Genomic DNA, 19684 nt, shown 5'->3' on the forward strand with positions numbered 1-19684 from the left:
CAGCTGTCTAGGTAGAATCAGAGGCCAAATGTGGCTGGTCTCTGACCCTGGAAGTCTCCTAGGGACACATCTTACTCCCCTGGGGGTTGGGCTATGTAGCGGGGCCAGACAACAGAGCACCAGCCCAGCTGCTGAGTTCAAGTCCTGCCCCTCTGCTTCTTAGCTCATGACTTCGGGCAAGTTGCTCAGCTCCCTGAACGGTGCCCCCCACATGCAGACACCTCAGACTGGCAGGGCTTCTGCCTGGAGTGGCCAAAGAGTGGGCACAAAAGGGCTTGGACAATGGATGCCCGGGAAAATGGGGGCAGCCTTGTGGCCACGTGATTCCAGTCATCATCTTCCATCCGTGTGACTTCCTGGGGGAGAGGATGGGAAGCAGCCACCCGGGGCAGGCAGAGCTGGTAGAGGAAGCGTCCTCCTGTGACGTCACAGCCCTGCCACCCTCCCCAGCAGACGCACACTGCCCCCCACCATTTCCTCCCAATGCAATCAGCGCTTTAATGAAAATCAGTTCATCTGGCTCCGGCAGCCAACAGCAGAAACAGAAACAGCATTTACTTTGAGGAGGTGGTGCCTGGGGCTGGGCAAGTTTCCTGTGAAGGGAAGCAAGTGGGGGTATCCCGGCCAGACTGAGCTGGGGGCTTGGGGAGAGGCAGACACTTTCCTCTCTGTGTGTGTGAGAGACACGGGCAGCCAGGCATGGGTTTCTGACTAAGCATTCTGCACGGCAGCTCCCTGTGGAGGATGGAGATGCTGGGGTGGGACCGGTGGCCGTCTTCCCCAGTCAAGGAAAGACCTGGGGCCGGTTTTGAAATCCCTCTCTGTTTGGCCAACTTGGGAAGCTGTGGACTTATTTTAGTGAAACTTGCCCCGGGCTGGACCACCTGGCCGGTCCTCGCTGCCCAGCCAGCCCACCCTTAAAGGCCACAGAGCTGTCCCAGATCCCTTCCCCCTCCTGCATCGCACCCCAGCAAACGAGCTCCATTCCCAGAAACAGAACGCGAGACCCATAATCAACTTTACATATTCCAGCAGCCCCATAAACAGGCGAAAAGGAACAAGTGAAATCAATCTTAATCATACATTTTATTTGGCCCGGTAGATCCAAAATATTGTCATTCCAACATGAAATCAATAGTGAACATCATTACTTGTCTATACTAAGTCTCCAAAACCCTGTATTTTATTCTTATGTCTCAACTCAGGCATGCCCTATTTCCCTTTCTTTCCTTTTTCTTGTTGAGGACGGTGGACGCACAAAGTTGTGTGAGTGTCAGGTGTACAACGTGGTGATTCAACATGTCGGTACATTACTACACTCCCACAAGTGTGACTGCCGTCTGTCCTAATTACGTGTCGTCGACTATGTTCCCCGTGCTGTGTCTTTCATTTCCGGGACTTAGTCATTCCCTAACCGGAAGCCTGCCTCGCCCAGCTCCCTTCACCCATGTTTCCCATCCCCGTGCCCCGGCAACCATCAGTTCGTTCTCTGTAATTATAGGTCTGATTCTGCTCTTTGTTTTTTCACTTGTCTTGACTTTTAGATCCCATGTATAAGTGAAATCATATGGTCTTTGTCTTTCTCTGTCTGATTTATTTCACTTAACGGAATACTCTCTAAGTCCATCCTGATTATCACAAGTGGCAAGATCTCATTCTTCTTTATGGCTGAGTAATATCCCATTGTATACATACATACCACGTCTTCTTTATCCATCCACTATTGGTGGACATTTGGGTTGTTTCCATATCTTGGCCCTTGTAAATTATGCTGCAATAAACATAAGGGGAAATATATCTTTTTGAATTAGTGTTCTCATTTTCTTTGGTAGTGGAATTGCTGGATTGTACGGTATTTCTATTTTTAATATTTTTTGAGGGAGCTCCATACTGTTTTCCGCAGTGGTTGCTCCAATTTTCATTCCCACCAACAGTGCATCAGGTTCCCTTCTCTCCACATCCTTCCTAATAATTGTTATTTCTTGTCTTTTTGTTTCTAGTCATCCTGACAGGTGTAAAGTGGTATTTCACTGGGGTTTGATGTACGATTTGATTTATGACATTGAGCATATTTTCATGTGTCTGTTGGCTACTTGCATATCTCCTTTGGAAGACGTCTTCAGGTCCTCTGCCCATATTTAATCATATTAGTTTGTTAGCATGGAGGTGTATAAGTTCTTTATATATTTTGGATATTATCCCCTTATCAGATGTATCATTTACAAATGTCTTCTCCCATTCATAGGTTGCCTTTTGGTTTTGTTGATGGTTTCCTTCACTGTACAGAGGCTTTTTGTTTTGAAGTAGTCCCAAGAGTTTATTTTTGCTTTTGTTTCCCCTGTCTTAGGAGACGTATTTTTTAAAATGTTGCTATCTCTGATGGCAGAGAAATTACTATGTTCTTTTCTAGGAGTTTTCTGGCTTTAGGACTCACATTTAGGTCTTTAGTCTGTTTTTAATTTACTTTTGTATATGGTAAATAGTCCAGTTCCATTCTCTTGCATGTAGCTGTCCCGTTTTCTCAACACTATTTATCGAAGAGACTGTGCTTTTCCCCATTGTATATTCGTGGCTCTTTTGTTGAAGATTAATTGGCCATATAATTTCGGGTTTACTTCTTGGTTCTCCATTCTGTTCCACTGATCTACGTGTCTATTTTTGTGCCAGAACCATACTGTTTTGATTATGATACCGGGATTGTGATGCCCCCCGCTTTGCTCTTCTTTCTCAAGATTGCTTTGGCTATTCGGGGTCTTTTGTGGTTCCATACAAGTTTTAGAATGATTAGTTCTGTTTTATGAAAAATGCTTTTGGTCTTTTTATAGGGGTTGCGTGAAATTTGCAGACTGCTTTGGTGAGTATGGACATCTTAACAATACTCATTCTCCCAGTCCATGAGCGTAGAATATTCTTCTGTCTTCCATTTGTTTATGTCCTTTTCGATTTCTTTCACCTGTGTTTTAAGCATTCACAGTACAGGTGTGGTTTCACCTCTTTGGTTAAATTAATTCCTAACTATTTTATTCTTTCTGGTGCAACTGGTAATGAGATTGCTTTCTTAGTTTCTCTCTCTACTATTTTGCTATTAATGTATAGAAATACAACTGATTTCTGGGCATTAATTGCATATTCTGCAACTTTACGGAATTCATTTATTACTTCTAATTATTTGGGAGGGCAGTCTTCAGGGGTTTTTTAAAGTACAGTATTACATCAGCTGCAAATAAGGCCAGTTCAACTTCTCCCTTACTTTACTTTTCTTGTCTGTTCGCTGTGTTGACTGGCCATATTTCACGGGCTCAGTGACCACATGTGGTCAGTGGCTACTGTACTGGACAGTGCAGGTCTGCCTTGTGCTTACATTGAGGAAGTAGTCATCTTCATTTATAAACTGGGTACATCTCCCTCCTGTGGAACTAGGACCCAGGAAGGACATATTCACCCTCTAGAAAGCCGGCACAGTGCCTAGCTCTTGGTAGGAGCTTCGTCATTGTTTTGGAGTAAATGAAAGATTCATTATGAGGGACGGTCTCTCTGCCCATAATATGATATGGTGCTAGGAGATGCGGGCATGGCAACAGTCCAGGAATCCTGCCCCAAGTTCCCTTTTCTTTCCCATGATGCGGACCCCTGTATCAAAGAGGAAACAGTGCCACAACAAGTAAAGGTCCAACATCGGGCACTCACTCATTTTAAATATCAGCCCTGATGTGTGTGGACCAGCAAAGGAAAGCAGGTAAGTCCAAGGAGGAGAGAGGGGGCCTAGAGCGAGACACTTCATTTCCTATAGCTCCCGACTTCATTTCATCCCTTCGTTTATTCAACCATAAATGCTTATTAGCTCATTAGTTTGTTCATTTAGGGAATGTTCCCAACATACTTCATTTAAGCTCGGCTTTTGCTAGGTGCTGGTACGTTTCATGAATAAATAAGAAACCATCCTATCTCTTGCTCTGCAATCCTCTGGTGAATTTGTTCTAGCAGAACCGGTGTTTAAACTAGAATAAACAAGCAAATGAGCGAGGCTAGTATAAGGCTAACACCTTCCCTTCCCTCTGTGGACTTTTTTTTTTTTAAGTGTTATTTATTTAAATGATCTCTCCACCCAGCACAGGCTGAAACTCACAACCCCAAGATCGAGAACCGCATGTTCCTCCAACTGAGCCAGCCAGGCACCGCGTGTGGACTTTAACTAAACTTCCTTCTCCCCTTCCATTGACAGCACACCTACTATGTGCCGGGTATAGTGCTAGACCCTCTTTCCATCATCTCATTCAACCCTTCCATTTTTAGGGATGAGTAAACTCTGGGTCAGAAAAGGTAGGTAGCTTGCCTGATAGCTTCCAACTAGCAAGTGGCTGAGCCCAGAGGCAAGCCTGACTCTTCAGCCTCCCTAAATGTGGGGATTGGGACCCTATGGCAGCTCCTTGTCTTTGCTGTTGATGCTCTGCCTGGCTATAGGGCCCAGCACACGGCAGGTGCTCTGGAAATGCAGACTGAATGGATCAACGGGATACTCGTTGAATTAGAGAATGAATGAATGACTTCTTCATCACTTTGTGATGATTTGTTTTCATACTGTTCTGACTAAAATATAGGTTCCTGATGGGAACAGAAGGCACATGGACTCTGCAATCAGCTGGATCTGGGTTCAAATCCTGCCTTGGCCCACATTTGCTGAGAGATCCAATCGAGGTTCTTAACCTCACTGAGGCTATGTTTTCTGAGGTCTGGGAGCAATGTATGAGAGATTCTATGCCTAGCAAAGTGTAGGTGCTCAGAAAACACCTGTTAAATGGAATGGCATTGAATTGCAACTTGATAAGAGTCTTGGGGAGGCTGGGGAAGAGAAGGCTTAAGATAAAAGAAGCTGGCATCAGAGTAGTTCAGAAAGCATGTGCAATCCCAACTGCAGCCCGTCTTCCTGAGAATGAGATTCAGGAGGAATACGGTTCATGAGCCAGACATGGGGGGCGGGGGGGGGGGCGAGAAGCTAGGGAACCACTTTTTGAAAGTGATCACCTTGGAGCATTCGAACGGTCAGAAGAAATGAGTCTCACAGCAAAGGTTGCAGAGGAGAGAGAGTGAGCCAGACCTCGAAGGACAGAAGGATTTCCTGTGCATTTCACTGTCTCCACCGCTGCCTGGATTTTCTCTGCCTGCTAAAGGACAGGTAGGTCCTGGGCTATCTCTGCTCCTGTGAAGGGCCTTGAATAATTGATCAAGCCACTAAGTGAGAAGCTCATGAATTCTTAAACCCTTTTAAGGGCCTCTCGGGAAGGGAGGGCATCCCCTCCAGAGTCTCTGTGGCCCTGTGGTCTCTCCATCTAGGTCCTGGATAAAGCAAATGTCAGGGTCAGGCCCCCCTGTGTGGCCTTCAGACTAACAGCTTTTTTTTTTTTTTTTTTTTCTCATTTTATTTATTTTTTCAGCGTAACAGTATTCATTCTTTTTGCACAACACCCAGTGCTCCATGCAAAACGTGCCCTCCCCATTACCCACCACCTGTTCCCCCAACCTCCCACCCCTGACCCTTCAAAACCCTCAGGTTGCCCCAACCTCCCACCCCTGACCCTTCAAAACCCTCAGGTTGTTTTTCAGAGTCCATAGTCTCTTATGGTTCGCTTCCCCTCCCCAATGTCCATAGCCCACTCCCCCTCCCCCAATCCCACCTCCCCGCAGCAACCCCCAGTTTGTTTTGTGAGATTAAGAGTCATTTATGGTTTGTCTCCCTCCCAATCCCATCTTGTTTCATTTATTCTTCTCCTATCTCCTACCCCCCCATGTTGCTTCTCCATGTCCTCATATCAGGGAGATCATATGATAGTTGTCTTTCTCCGATTGACTTATTTCACTAAGCATGATACGCTCTAGTTCCATCCACGTCGTCGCAAATGGCAAGATTTCATTTCTTTTGATGGCTGCATAGTATTCCATTGTGTATATATACCACATCTTCTTTATCCATTCATCTGTTGATGGACATCTAGGTTCTTTCCATAGTCTGGCTATTGTAGACATTGCTGCTATAAACATTCGGGTACACGTGCCCCTTCGGATCACTATGTTTGTATCTTTAGGGTAAATACCCAGTAGTGCAATTGCTGGGTCATAGGGTAGTTCTATTTTCAACATTTTGAGGAACCTCCATGCTGTTTTCCAGAGTGGTTGCACCAGCTTGCATTCCCACCAACAGTGGAGGAGGGTTCCCCTTTCTCCACATCCTCTCCAGCATCTGTCATTTCCTGACTTGTTCATTTTAGCCATTCTGACTGGTGTGAGGTGATATCTCATTGTGGTTTTGATTTGTATTTCCCTGATGGCGAGTGACGTGGAGCATTTTTTCATGTGTCTGTTAGCCATCTGGATGTCTTCTTTGCAGAAATGTCTGTTCATGTCCTCTGCCCATTTCTTGATTGGATTGTTTGTTCTTTGGGTGTTGAGTTTGCTAAGTTCCTTATAGATTTTGGATACTAGCCCTTTATCTGATATGTCGTTTGCAAATATCTTCTCCCATTCTGTCAGCTGTCTTTTGGTTTTGTTGACTGTTTCCTTTGCTGTGCAAAAGCTTTTGATCTTGATGAAATCCCAACAGTTCATTTTTGCCCTTGCTTCCCTTGCCTTTGCCGTTGTTCCTAGGAAGATGTTGCTACGGCTGAGGTCAAAGAGGTTGCTGCCTGCATTCTCCTCAAGGATTTTGATGGATTCCTTTCTCACATTGAGGTCCTTCATCCATTTGGAGTCTATTTTTGTGTGTGGTGTAAGGAAGTGGTCCAATTTCATTTTTCTGCATGTGGCTGTCCAATTTTCCCAGCACCATTTATTGAAGAGGCTGTCTTTTTTCCATTGGACATTCTTTCCTGCTTTGTCGAAGATTAGTTGACCATAGAGTTGAGGGTCGATTTCTGGGCTCTCTATTCTGTTCCACTGATCTATGTGTCTGTTTTTGTGCCAGTACCATGCTGTCTTGATGATGACAGCTTTGTAATAGAGCTTGAAGTCCGGAATTGTGATGCCACCAACTTTGGCTTTGTTCTTCAATATTCCTTTGGCTATTCGAGGTCTTTTCTGGTTCCATATAAATTTGAGGATTATTTGTTCCATTTCTTTGAAAAAAATGGATGGTATTTTGATAGGGATTGCATTAAATGTGTAGATTGCTTTAGGTAGCATAGACATTTTCACAATATTTATTCTTCCAATCCAGGAGCATGGAACATTTTTCCATTTTTTTGTGTCTTCCTCAATTTCTTTCATGAGTACTTTATAATTTTCTGTGTATAGATTCTTAGTCTCTTTGGTTAGGTTTATTCCTAGGTATCTTATAGTTTTGGGTACAATTGTAAATGGGATTGACTCCTTAATTTCTCTTTCTTCAGTCTTGTTGTTGGTGTACAGAAATGCAACTGATTTCTGTGCATTGATTTTATATCCTGACACTTTACTGAATTCCTGAACAAGTTCTAGCAGTTTTGGAGTGGAGTCTTTTGGGTTTTCCACATATAGTATCATATCATCTGCGAAGAGTGATAGTTTGACTTCTTCTTTACCAATTTGGATGCCTTTAATTTCTTTTTGTTGTCTGATTGCTGAGGCTAGGACTTCTAGTACTATGTTGAATAGCAGTGGTGATAATGGACATCCCTGCCGTGTTCCTGACCTTAACGGAAAAGCTTTCAGATTTTCTCCATTGAGAATGATATTTGCGGTGGGTTTTTCATAGATGGCTTTGATAATATTGAGGTATGTGCCCTCTATCCCCACACTTTGAAGAGTTTTGATCAGGAAGGGATGCTGTACTTTGTCAAATGCTTTTTCAGCATCTATTGAGAGTATCATATGGTTCTTGTTCTTTCTTTTATTAATGTGTTCTATCACATTGATTGATTTGCGGATGTTGAACCAACCCTGCAGCCCTGGAATAAATCCCACTTGATCGTGGTGAATAATCCTTTTAATGTACTGTTGAATCCTATTGGCTAGTATTTTGGCGAGAATTTTTGCGTCTGTGTTCATCAAGGATATTGGTCTGTAGTTCTCTTTTTTGGTGGGATCCTTGTCTGGTTTTGGGATCAAGGTGATGCTGGCCTCATAGAATGAGTTTGGAAGTTTTCCTTCCATTTCTATTTTTTGGAACAGTTTCAGGAGAATAGGAATGAGTTCTTCTTTAAATGTTTGGTAGAATTCCCCTGGGAAGCCGTCTGGCCCTGGGCTTTTGTTTGTTTGGAGATTTTTGATGACTGTTTCAATCTCCTTACTGGTTATGGGCCTGTTCAGGTTTTCTATTTCTTCCTGGTTCAGTTGTGGTAGTTTATATGTCTCTAGGAATGCATCCATTTCTTCCAGATTGTCCAATTTGTTGGCGTAAAGTTGCTCATAGTATGTTCTTATAATTGTCTGTATTTCTTTGGTGTTAGTTGTGATCTCTCCTCTTTCATTCATGATTTTATTGATTTGGGTCCTTTCTCTTTTCTTTTTGATGAGTCTGGCCAGGGGTTTATCAATCTTATTGATTCTTTCAAAGAACCAGCTCCTAGTTTCATTGATTTTTTCTATTGTTTTTTTGGTTTCTATTTCATTGATTTCTGCTCTGATCTTTATGATTTCTCTTCTCCTGCTGGGTTTAGGGTTTCTTTCTTGTTCTTTCTCCAGCTCCTTTACGTGTAGGGTTAGGTTGTGTACTTGAGACCTTTCTTGTTTCTTGAGAAAGGCTTGTACCGCTATATATTTTCCTCTCAGGACTGCCTTTGCTGTGTCCCACAGATTTTGAACTGTTGTGTTTTCATTATCATTTGTTTCCATGAATTTTTTCAATTCTTCTTTAATTTCCTGGTTAACCCATTCATTCTTTAGAAGGATGCTGTTTAGTCTCCATGTATTTGGGTTCTTTCCAGCTTTCCTCTTGTGATTGAGTTCTAGCTTCAGAGCATTGTGGTCTGAAAATATGCAGGGAATGATCCTAATCTTTTGATACCGGTTGAGACCTGATTTGTGACCCAGGATGTGATCTATTCTGGAGAAGGTTCCATGTGCACTAGAGAAGAATGTGTATTCTGTTGCTTTGGGATGAAATGTTCTGAATATATCTGTGATGTCCATCTGGTCCAGTGTGTCATTTAAGGCCTTTATTTCCTTGTTGATCTTTTGCTTGGATGATCTGTCCATTTCAGTAAGGGGAGTGTTCAGGTCCCCTACTATTATTGTATTATTATTGATGTGTTTCTTTGATTTTGTTATTAATTGGTTGATATAGTTGGCTGCTCCCACGTTAGGGGCATAGATATTTAAAATGGTTAGATCTTCTTGTTGGACAGACCCTTTGAGTAGGATATAGTGTCCTTCCTCATCTCTTATTATAGTCTTTGGCTTAAAATCTAATTGATCTGATATAAGGATTGCCACTCCAGCTTTCTTCTGATGCCCATTAGCATGGTAAATTGTTTTCCACCCCCTCACTTTAAATCTGGAGGTGTCTTCGCGTCTAAAATGAGTTTCTTGTAGGCAACATACTGATGGGTTTTGTTTTTTTATCCATCAGACTGACAGCTTTTTAAGGAATGGAATGTTTCCCCTCGCACATGGATTCTACACCAGTACTTGGCATAAGGGCCGTCTGGAGACTGTCCCCAGGACCCAAATCCTCTAAGTGGATCATGCATAGATGCATTCCCTTCCCCCAGGCTAAACTGCCAGGACCCAGAGCAGTCAGGTGACTTAAAACTTGGGATGCTTGGGGTGCCTGAATGGCTCAGTGGGTTAAGCCTCTGCCTTTGGCTCAGGTCATGATCCCAGGGTCCTGGGGTGGGTTAAGCCTCTGCCTTTGGCTCAGGTCATGATCCCAGGGTCCTGGGATTGAGTCCCGCATCGGACTCTCTGCTCAGTGGGGAGCCTGCTTCCCCCTCTCTCTCTTTCTGCCTCTCTGCCTACTTGTGATCTCTGTCTGTCAAGTAAATAAATAAATAAATAAATAAATAAACAAACAAACTTGGGATGCTCAAGGCCCTGGCCGATCGCCTCTCCCAACAAGTAAATAAATTTTTTAAATGGAGAAATGTTATGGAAATAAACAAAGTTTTTTTTTCCTGTTTGTTTTATTTTAAGGACAGATTACTTAAGCTAGGGAATGCTTCCTGGAGGAGGTAGCTTTTGAAATGAAACCCGAACCATCAAAAGGAAGATCTGGAGAAAGACAGCTGCAAACAGAAGGAATAACAAAGACTGTCTGCCTGCAGGGAATCATACTTGGTGTGTTCCTAGGACAGAAAGAAACTCAGTGTGGCCAGAGCACAGTGAATGAGAGGGTTAGTGGGGTATAAGGGAGACAGAAGACTGGATCTGCTGGCCCTCATGAGGTCTCTGGGGAAAAGAGCAAAGATAACCCTCTTTCTGGATAGACATAGCCCCTTATCCACACACAAGATTCCATGAGCGGAACATAGCTGAATTTTAACCTCTATTTGCCTGTCTGCCAGGCACGTTTGTGCAGTGTGCAACATGTAGAACTGTACATGGAGGACCTGGGGAGTGCCATTAGTTGTCTGTGATGGAGCTGGACAGAAGGGGGAAATCATAGCTCAGTGCTGGCCAGGTTAAAATCGAGATACCATTAGCAAGGAGGAGAAGTTGCTGAGTAGACAGATGGAACTGGAACTCAGGGCAGAGGTCTGGGTATCCTCAATGGATCATCACATACTTGGATGAGGCAATCCAGGAACAGCCAGGTCTGCCTGTGAGGTGCTTACTAGTCCATGGGAGACGCCAACAAGGTGCTTAGAAATCAAAATTTAAGGTGACACTCCTTCCCAGGACCACACAAGTGCAGAGCTAGCACTTGAGAGTGAGTACCACCTTAAAATTTGTGTCTTCTTAAATCAAGTTCCATCCTGTGTAATTCAATGGAGAAAACATAGTCTAACAACTATCTGGCCTACTTGGACACTCATTTGGGAAAGAAAAAGAAAAGAACCTCATACTTTCCTTCACACTGTATATAAAAACAAAAATAGGTCAGAGACCTAAACATAAAAGCTAGAAGTATGAAACTTTAGGGAGGAAAAAAACAGAGAAAACCTTCCTGACCTTGGGGTAGGCAAAGATTGCTTAGGCTACAGAAAGCATGAACCATAAAAGAGAAAAAAAAAATCAATTGGATTTCATCAAAACTAAGAATTTGTCTTCAGAAAACAACAACAACAACAAAAACACCACTAAGAAGATTAAAACACCGGAGGCCCAGAAAGACTGTGTACGGTATATATATCTGACATAGAACTTGTTTCCAAAACATGCAAGGAACTCTTACAACTCACTAATAAAAGGACAATTAATCCAATTTTTTTTCAGTGGGTAAAATACTGCATCCAACCATTCACAAAAGAAAATATACGAACATCCAAGAGTGAGTAAGTTAAAGTGATGTTCAAGATCATTGTCATCAGGAAAATGCAAATGGTAACCATAATGAAGTACTACTCTCCACCTCCTAAAACGGCTTCTGTTAATAACAATGCCAAGTGTTCCATGAGAACACAAAGCAACCGAAATTCTCCTACACTGCTGGTGGGAATATAAAATGTATGAACACTTTGTAACAGTTTGGCGGGGGGCGGCCTATTACCAACACACAACTAAGCCATTGCCCTTTGAAAATGGAAACAAGATGCCTATGCAAAGATTTGTAGCCAACGTTCAGTGTTTTATTCATGATGGCCAAAACTGTGGAGACAACTCAAGTGTCCATCAGCAGGAGAAAAGATACAAACAAGACTGGTCCGTATACACAGGGTCTGTATTCAGCAATCACAGTGTAACTACCTACATATGCCACACGATGAATGAGTCTCCAAGGCTGAACCCCAAAGCCAGACAAAGAAAAACAATAATCGGTATGATCCCATCTATATAGAAATCTAGAAAAGATAAATCTTACTGTAGTGCTGGAAACCTGATCAATGTTTGCCTGAGGCTGGCGATGGATGGTGGATATTGACCCTAAGGGAGCAAGAGGGAACTTGGAGGCATGAGTAGAATGTTCTATATTTTGATTATAGTTCTGGTTACAACGGTGTATATATGTATCAAGACTCATTGACGTGGACCTGTAAAATAGATACATTTATGTAAATCACACATCAATAGGGTGAGTTAAATACCTCCATTCAAGGTTCTGTTGACAGCCTTTTAAATCCTCTGGTCCTTGTTACTCAGCGAGTGTGGTAACATTGCAATGTTTCTTCTATTCAAGGACATTGTAGTTAAAGAGTTTGGTTCAGGGCAAGGACATAATGAGCATTAACAATGGACTTGAGGGGGTTGCGCCTGGGTGGCTCAGTCCATTAAGCGTCTGCCTTCAGCTCAGGTCATGATCCCAGAGTCCTGGGATGGAGCGCCACGCTGGGCTCCCCGGTCAGAGGAGAGTCTGCTTCTCCCTCTGCCTCTGTGATCTCTCTTGCTCTCACTCTCTCTCAAATAAATAAATAAAATCTTAAAACAAAACAAAACAAAAAAACCAAGAATGGACTCAGGAATTGCGGTGCATGAGGGCACTGGGGCCCAGAGAGAGTGGAGACACTCGTCCAAGGATACACAGCCCCATACTCGTATGGACTACAAGGTGCTGCCCAGGGGAGGTTTGGGTTTCAGAAAAACCTAAACAAGCAAAAGCAGATGTCAGTCCGTCAATCCCTCACATCTTGTCCTGTCTGTTTTCCTTTACAACTGAGTCTGGGGTGAGGTCAGGATGCCTCCCACCCTCCACCACCCCAGCAAGGCCAGGCCGGCCAGGACGGCAATTGCACAAACCCTAGGTCTGCAGAGCGCCTTCTAGGTGAGCTGCCCGCGGTCCGCCCACTCCCCCCACCCCAGGGTACAGTCTTCACCAAGCAGAGAGGTCCACCTTGGGCAGGTCTCTGCGCCTCCATCATCGCCCACCTCCCCTCCAGGGGCTCAGGGAGGAGCCATGACCATGGCTGTCTGCTCTCAGTACTCTTATGGAACCTAGAGTTAGTTCTGCTCAGAAAGTGAGGCAAGGCAAGGAAATAAAGAACAAGCCAAGCTGGTTTTTAAACCTCCTTGCGCCCAGCTCCAGGACCTGAGGCACACTGAACTCTGGGCACAGAGCTGGCACAGAAAGCTGGGTCACCCTGACTCTGACCCTCAAACCCCGAGCAAGACACGCCAGCCCCTACGGGGCGCAAACAGTGTTGTACTTGGGGTCCAGGCCGGTTCTTACTCCCGTCAGCTGCGCGACCCCGGCCTCAGTTTCCCCACTTGGCCCCCCACGCAGGAGAGGATGTGGGACGCGCGGGGGGTTCCGCCGGGCCCCGCCCTTGGGGTGGGGCTGGGGGCGGTCACGTGGAGGGGCTCCCGGGCCCCCGAGCCCCGCCCGGCTCCCCGCCTCTGCCAGGTCTGGGTCTGGAGCGGAGCGCGCAGAGCCCACCAAGGCCGCCACGCCGAGGCTGCTGAGGTCCGCGGGGCCGCGGGATCCGGGGTGTCTGCTCGCTGCTCCGCGCGTTCCCGGCCAGCTGTGGAGGCGGCTGGACCCGCAGCAGCAGCAGCAGGGGCGGCAGCGGCAGCAGCGAGGACTCGAGCGCGAGCGGCAGCGGCGACACCATGGATCTCTCCTTTATGGCCGCGCAGGTAACGGGGCGCCTTCCCTGCGCTCCCTGGGCTGCAAGTTTGGGGAGGTTCAGGGCCACTGGGTCGCCCTGCCTGTACCGCTGGCCGCGCCGAGAGGCTTCGAGCCGAGCGGTGGCGCCCGCCGGGGATCTACGTCCCAGTCCTTTGTCCGGAGCCGGGCATCCCCGACCTGATTTCTCGCGTCCGAGGTATAGAGCGCGGCTCCCGGGGGGTGGGGCCGGCCGTGCGCCCTGAGAGCGCAGGGCCCGAGCTCTTCCCAGACTGCTAGGGGCCTGGGTGTTGCGAGGCGACCCCTCCCTGCTCATCCCCTCCCTGCTGTCCCCTCTCCAGGACCCGGGCCTCTCCCTCAGGGCCGTGCAGCCCAGATCCGTGCAAACCCGGGTGGGCGGGCACCCTCGCTGTTCTCCATTCCCTATCCTCCCGAGACGCGGGAGACCTCGGGCGCCCCCCCCCCCCAGTCTCCCCCATTAAGTGGAGATCACAGCCCCCGCAGTCTGAGAAAGGAGGTGAGACCCGCTCTGTGACCAAGCAAGCGCCAGAGCGCCGCTATCCTTTTATCCTTTTTCCTTTGTAGGGAGTCTCTAGGCATCAGTGCCCAACGCGACCGTAACTCTTCCCTTGACACAAAACAGGTTGTCAATGTCAGGAAAAAAACAGATGACCTCTCGTCACTGGATCCCTGCTGAAAGAGAGTCCCCTGGAGTTCTGAGCGTTGGGTCTTTATGTTTTCGTGCTCAGCTCTCCTGAGCTAGAACAAAGACAGGCAGACACCCCCTTTGCAGAGCTGCCTGTGGCCTCTCCCGGGACCCAGTGCCGAGGACCATCTGACTCCAGGGAAGACCGCATTGGGTCTGGGCGAGTAAATCCCAGTGTACCACATTTGGACCTTGCCCCTTCTATGAGTTGCTTATGTTGGGAGCCCAGAGGAAGGAAGGCCACCGGGGGTCCCTCTGTCCCATGCATGTGTAGCAGGGGCCCCGCTGCTGTTTAATTTTCCAGGGGATGGATTTAAAGAGAACACTTTCCTTTCCCACCCCCCAAATTTCCTTCCCCCAGTGGAAGCCTCTTGAAAAAGTAATAGCAAAATCCAGGCTGTATGGACAACGAGTTCCCGACCACAGTCATGGAAGGTTGCGGGATCCCCAGGATGGTTCCAGATCCCAGCTCGAGGCAGCCTCTTGTTTAGTTTTCCAAAACATGCTTTGCTCCAGTCAGCAACACTGGTCTTTGTTTGCCTAATTTCTGTCTCCTGTTCCTAAACCCTTGTTTATAGATATTGCCATGTGGGCATCATTTTTAGACGGTGGGGACTTTAGCTACAGCTTAACTGGAGTGGCCTCACCAGATTTATGTCTAGGGAAGACAGGAGCTCACACACACCTGTCTCTGCCTGCCCCCTCCGGATCCCACCAAACAGCTTGCATCCATGGTTACGAGATGAGATAAATTGATCCCGGCCAACCCTGGGGCTGGCTGGAGCATTGGAGGTTGCTATGGTAACCCGACAAAATAAACATAGGACTTTCCACCATCTGTAGGCAGAGCCTGCACAGAGATTGGGTTCTTTTTTCTCGGTCTCTCTTTTTTGTTGACTCTCAAGTTTTGTGTCCTCAGTGTATTCCTGCCAACAGATATTTGGGCATTGGTGACATGATCAGTCCCGCGTCAGTTGCAAGAACAGAAACACAACGAGCCATCCTAGGGAGGGAGCCCGAGGTTTATGGAGCACCTGCTGTGTGCCCGCCATTTGCACACTGTATTATAGTAAATCCGGACAAGTCTGTGACATGGGCACTGTTATTCCCTCTTTCACAGATCAGGATATGAAGCTTGAACAAGATTAAATAATTTGCCAGCTCAGTGCATGTCCCCACACATCAGCGGTGGACAGTTTAAGCCTCCATTTACTTGTTTGGCAAAGGTGCCAAAAAGGTGCCAAAAAGCTCATGCCAAGCTCCGTGCCGGGCATGTGAGGTAGGACTGGGGTGCTGGCGACAAAGTGAAAGGGGATGTGTGTAGGTTTTCTTTCTGAGTACTTACAGAGGACTGGAGAAGTGATGGGGATGGGCCAGGCTATCCCCAGCAGGGGGATGGATCAGGGGATGACAGCCAACCAAGACGCTTGGCACATAGTAGGCCTTCGGCAGGTTTCTGTTAGGTGATTGGATGGGGGTGAGACCAGATGGATGTGTATCATGAAAAGGCAAGAACAGGAAAACAGTGCCTTTGTTGTGTTGGATGCCCCTCCCCCACCGAATACCGGTCATCATCAGGACTTGGAGGACTCGAGTTCTGATGGAGTAGAACTTCAGGCAGATCTCCTCTGGTGGGCTCTAGGCAGAGAGGCAGGAGGAGGGAGGCCCAGAATACTGTCCCAGACTCCTTCAGGAAGGGGGAAGGTAGGAGCAGAGGACATCTGGGAGAGGGGTGCTGGGGCCAGGTCACAGAGGTGCCAACGGTTGCGTGGGAAGTTCACATGAATTGGTGGGCCGTGGGAGCCATTGCAGGTCGTTGAGCAGGGAAGGGTTTATGATCGAAGCAGTGCTTTGGGAAGATCCCAGCCCCGGTGGAGCAGAGAGGCTGGAGGCATTAGTCGAGCCAGAAGCTCCCACCTGCTTGATTAATTGAGGGCAAGAAGCCAGCTCCCTGGGACTCCAAGAGCTCCTCCCCCTCCTCAGGGTTGTGGACTGTGATTCCTGCTCCTGGCTTTAAAGGGCCCAGAGGATATAAGCCATTTCAGAAAGAGTGGCCTCTCAAACGCTAAGCATACAAAGACGTGCTTGGTGGATGGAGGGAGTGGACACCAGTTCTCCCGCAACTCCCCAGCCGCAGATTCGCCCTCACTGGCGTGGGTGCGTGGGGTTGTGTGAGGGGGCGTGGAAGAAGCTGCGGACCCAACCTCACCCCTGCTACCCGGAGGTGCTCAGCCACCCTTTCCTCCACCCTGGACACACCCCAGCCCCTCTCTGCACAGGTCCTGGGTCCCCAGACCCCCTGGCGGGTTGAGCACCTGTTTCTCTATGGTCAGTGGTGGCCAGAAGGTCAAGGCTGTGCAGATGCCCAGGGAGCTGGGGACGAGGAGGACAGTACAGACATTGAGGACTGACTCCCAAATCCCTGTGTCATTGGTGGGGTGGCTCTTACTCCAAAGATGGCCCTGTTCCCTCCCTCCCCATCATGGTTCCCCTGCCCTTGAATCTGGGTTGACATCAGCGACTTTCTTGGCCAGGAGAAGGCAGTGTGGGTGGCATTCTGGAATCTGCGAGATTAGCTTTTAAGGCGACTGCAGCGTCCACTGATGACTCCTAGAATGCTTGCTCTAGGGGAATTGCAGAGAGCCTGAGACCTCCCCAATGAGACAGGAGAGTGAACATTTAAGGGACCTGCCGCGTGGGCAGAAATGAACAAGAAGTCACAGAAGCGCTCGAGGCTATAAGGCCAAGTTGAACGAGCACACACAGGGCACACGAGCTCAGTCCTGTGTTTGTCCTGTGCCCCCCCTACAGCGACTAGTCTAAACCCAGGAGTTCCTGACGTTACTGCCACGAGGATCCACTGGGAGCTTGGAAGACCTGTGCCTCTGTCCCACCCCCAATGCTCCCCTCAGAGTCAGCTGGAATCGGACGTCAGTATTTTCTGCCATTTCCCCAGCAGATTCCAGTGTGTGGCCTGGTTGGGGACTCAAAGCTGAAACTGCACTTAGGGCCGTCTCCATCCCCCTCCTCTGGATGGAACAGGTCCTTGGCTCCCTGGTCCCTTTCAGGTTGCAAAATGTCCTGTGGTCCCCGGAAGTTAACTGAGTATGGGTTCAGCAACTTAAACAGCGAGACCCAGAATGATAACGTGGGGACTTGCTCCAGAATTGAGGTTCCCCCTTCCTCCTGCCCACACCTGCTGCAGGGGGAGACCCTTGGGGAGGTGACTCTGTGAGTCCCGTCATGCAGACAGGGAAGAAGGGGAGCACCAGGATGGCTCATCCTGCAAGCCGAGGACCAGGCGTGAAGCCCCAACCTCACAGCTGTCCTGCATGTGGGTTCGCCACCTCTCAGAGCAGACCCAGTGCCAGGGTGCGGGGGTGCGGGGGGAACCCAGGGCCCCGCCATGGAGCGGCCCCAGGGGATCCTCTGTCCCTGAACACAGAATGTTGTGTTTATGTCCATTTTTTTAAAAGATTTTGTTTATTTGAGAGAGAGAGAGCATGAGCAGGGGGAGGGGCAGAGGGAGAGGGACAAGCAGACTCCCCACTTAGCAGGGATCCCGACGCGGGATTCAGTCCCGGGACCCTGAAATCTTGACCTGAGCCCAAGTTAGATGCTTAACCAACTGAGCCACCCAGACGCCCCATGATTATGTCTATCTTTATTTTTATTTTCAGTATTTAAATTTATTTATTTTTTCAGCGTAACAGTATTCATTGTTTTTGCACAACACCCAGTGCTCCATGCAAAACGTGCCCTCCCTATTACCCACCACCTGTTCCCCCAACCTCCCATCCCCGACCCTTCAAAACCCTTAGGTTGTTTTTCAGAGTCCATAGTCTCTTATGGTTCGCCTCCCCTTCCAATTTTTTTTTATAAACATATAATGTATTTTTATCCCCAGGGGTACAGGTCTGTGAATCGCCAGGTTTACTGTATTAGTTTCCTGGGGCTCCAGGAACAAAGGGGCACAGAGTGGCTTGCAACAGAAAAGTAATATCTCCCAGTTCTGAAGGCTAGAAATCCAAGCTCCAGGTGTTGGCAGGGCAGGGGTCTCTAAAGTCCCCGGGGAAGAATCTATTCCAGGCCTCTCTCAGCCTCCCAGAATTGCCCATGGTCCTTGGTACCCCTTGGCTGTGGCTGCATCTCTCGATCTCTCCCTCAGCAAACCTGGCACCCACACTGTGTGTCTCTGTATCTCTTCTCTGTTAGAAAGACGCTGGCATACTGGGTTAGGGCCCACTCTAATGACCTCCGTTTAACTTGACTGCACCTGCAGAGAACCTAGTTGGAAAGGAGGTCATGCTCACAAGTATCAGGAGTTAGGGTTTCAAGAGCATGTTTTGGGGGGGGAGACACAGTTTACCCTGTAATAACATTTGAACACCCATAAAGAATCCGAATCTTGATTCTTGGGTTAGTGGCCACCGGTCTTTGAGAGGCAGGAGGCAGATCACTTCCCTACATCTTAGTTTCATCATCTGTGAAATGGGCACAAAATCGCTTTCCCGGTGGAACTGTTCACATAGTCCTTGAGCTTCCTGTGGGCCAGACCTGGAGCTCTGGGGAGGAGGAGGCCACGGGCCTGCTGTGTGATATGTGACACGGTGTGGGTAAAGGGCCAGACAAGGCCCCTAACCCACAGGTCAGGGAAGGCTTCTAGAAGTTTGAATTGAATTGTCCAAGGGATGCCTAGCTGTTATGTAGTCAAAGAAGGAGGGAGGACATGTAGGCAGAGGGATTGGCATGCACAAGGGTTGAATGGGATAGGGCTTGAAATAGTGTCTCCTGTTGGGCATGGGGTTTGCAAGTCAGGGCATTTGGGTTTTGGTGGTGGGTGCAGGTGGGGAGGGAGTGGGAGACTAGGGCTAGATAGGTGACCTCGTGCAGTGGAGGAGAATTGAGTGGGGTGACCCACAGAGCAGAGGGCTGGCCTAGAAGAGGGCACAGGCATCTCTAGCCCCTAACTTGTGCCCCACAGACACACAGGCCCAGAGCTGTGGGTTCTTCCAGGTTTTCAAGGAAACTGAAAATTTGGATTTTTACATGCAGTCTGGATTTTTAAATTGGGCCACTCATTAAAAATTTTTGGTAAACCAAGCACCCGTGCTGTGAACTGTTTCAGTTACTTAATGCTTTTTATTTCAGCTACTTCGTGACCTAAAGCAATCATTTACTTTGCTCCTGATTTTGTGGCACCAGAGTTTGGGAAGGATTTGGCTCAGCCATTTGTCTCTGCTCAGTGGCAGTGGGGCCTGGAGTCGAGACTTTCAGCATCGTACACAGGTCTGACGACTCTGTTCAACTTGACCATTCTCACCAGTTGGCCTTTCGTCTTGCCAATGTTT

General features: G+C 47.6%; 1 protein-coding gene across 1 annotated transcript in view; it reads left to right on the forward strand.

Moving 5' to 3' along the window:
• The first annotated feature begins 13384 nt into the window (after positions 1 to 13384).
• The window catches only part of C6H14orf132 (chromosome 6 C14orf132 homolog), a 46618-nt gene continuing 40318 nt past the window's right edge, over positions 13385 to 19684 (forward strand). The window contains exon 1 of the mRNA XM_046009238.1: positions 13385 to 13638. Coding sequence (XP_045865194.1) covers positions 13612 to 13638 — 27 coding nt within the window. The 5' untranslated portion in view covers positions 13385 to 13611. The remainder of the gene's footprint in view (positions 13639 to 19684) is intronic.

Source organism: Meles meles, chromosome 6 (assembly GCF_922984935.1).
Source record: "Meles meles chromosome 6, mMelMel3.1 paternal haplotype, whole genome shotgun sequence".
NCBI classification, from domain to species: domain Eukaryota; kingdom Metazoa; phylum Chordata; class Mammalia; order Carnivora; family Mustelidae; genus Meles; species Meles meles.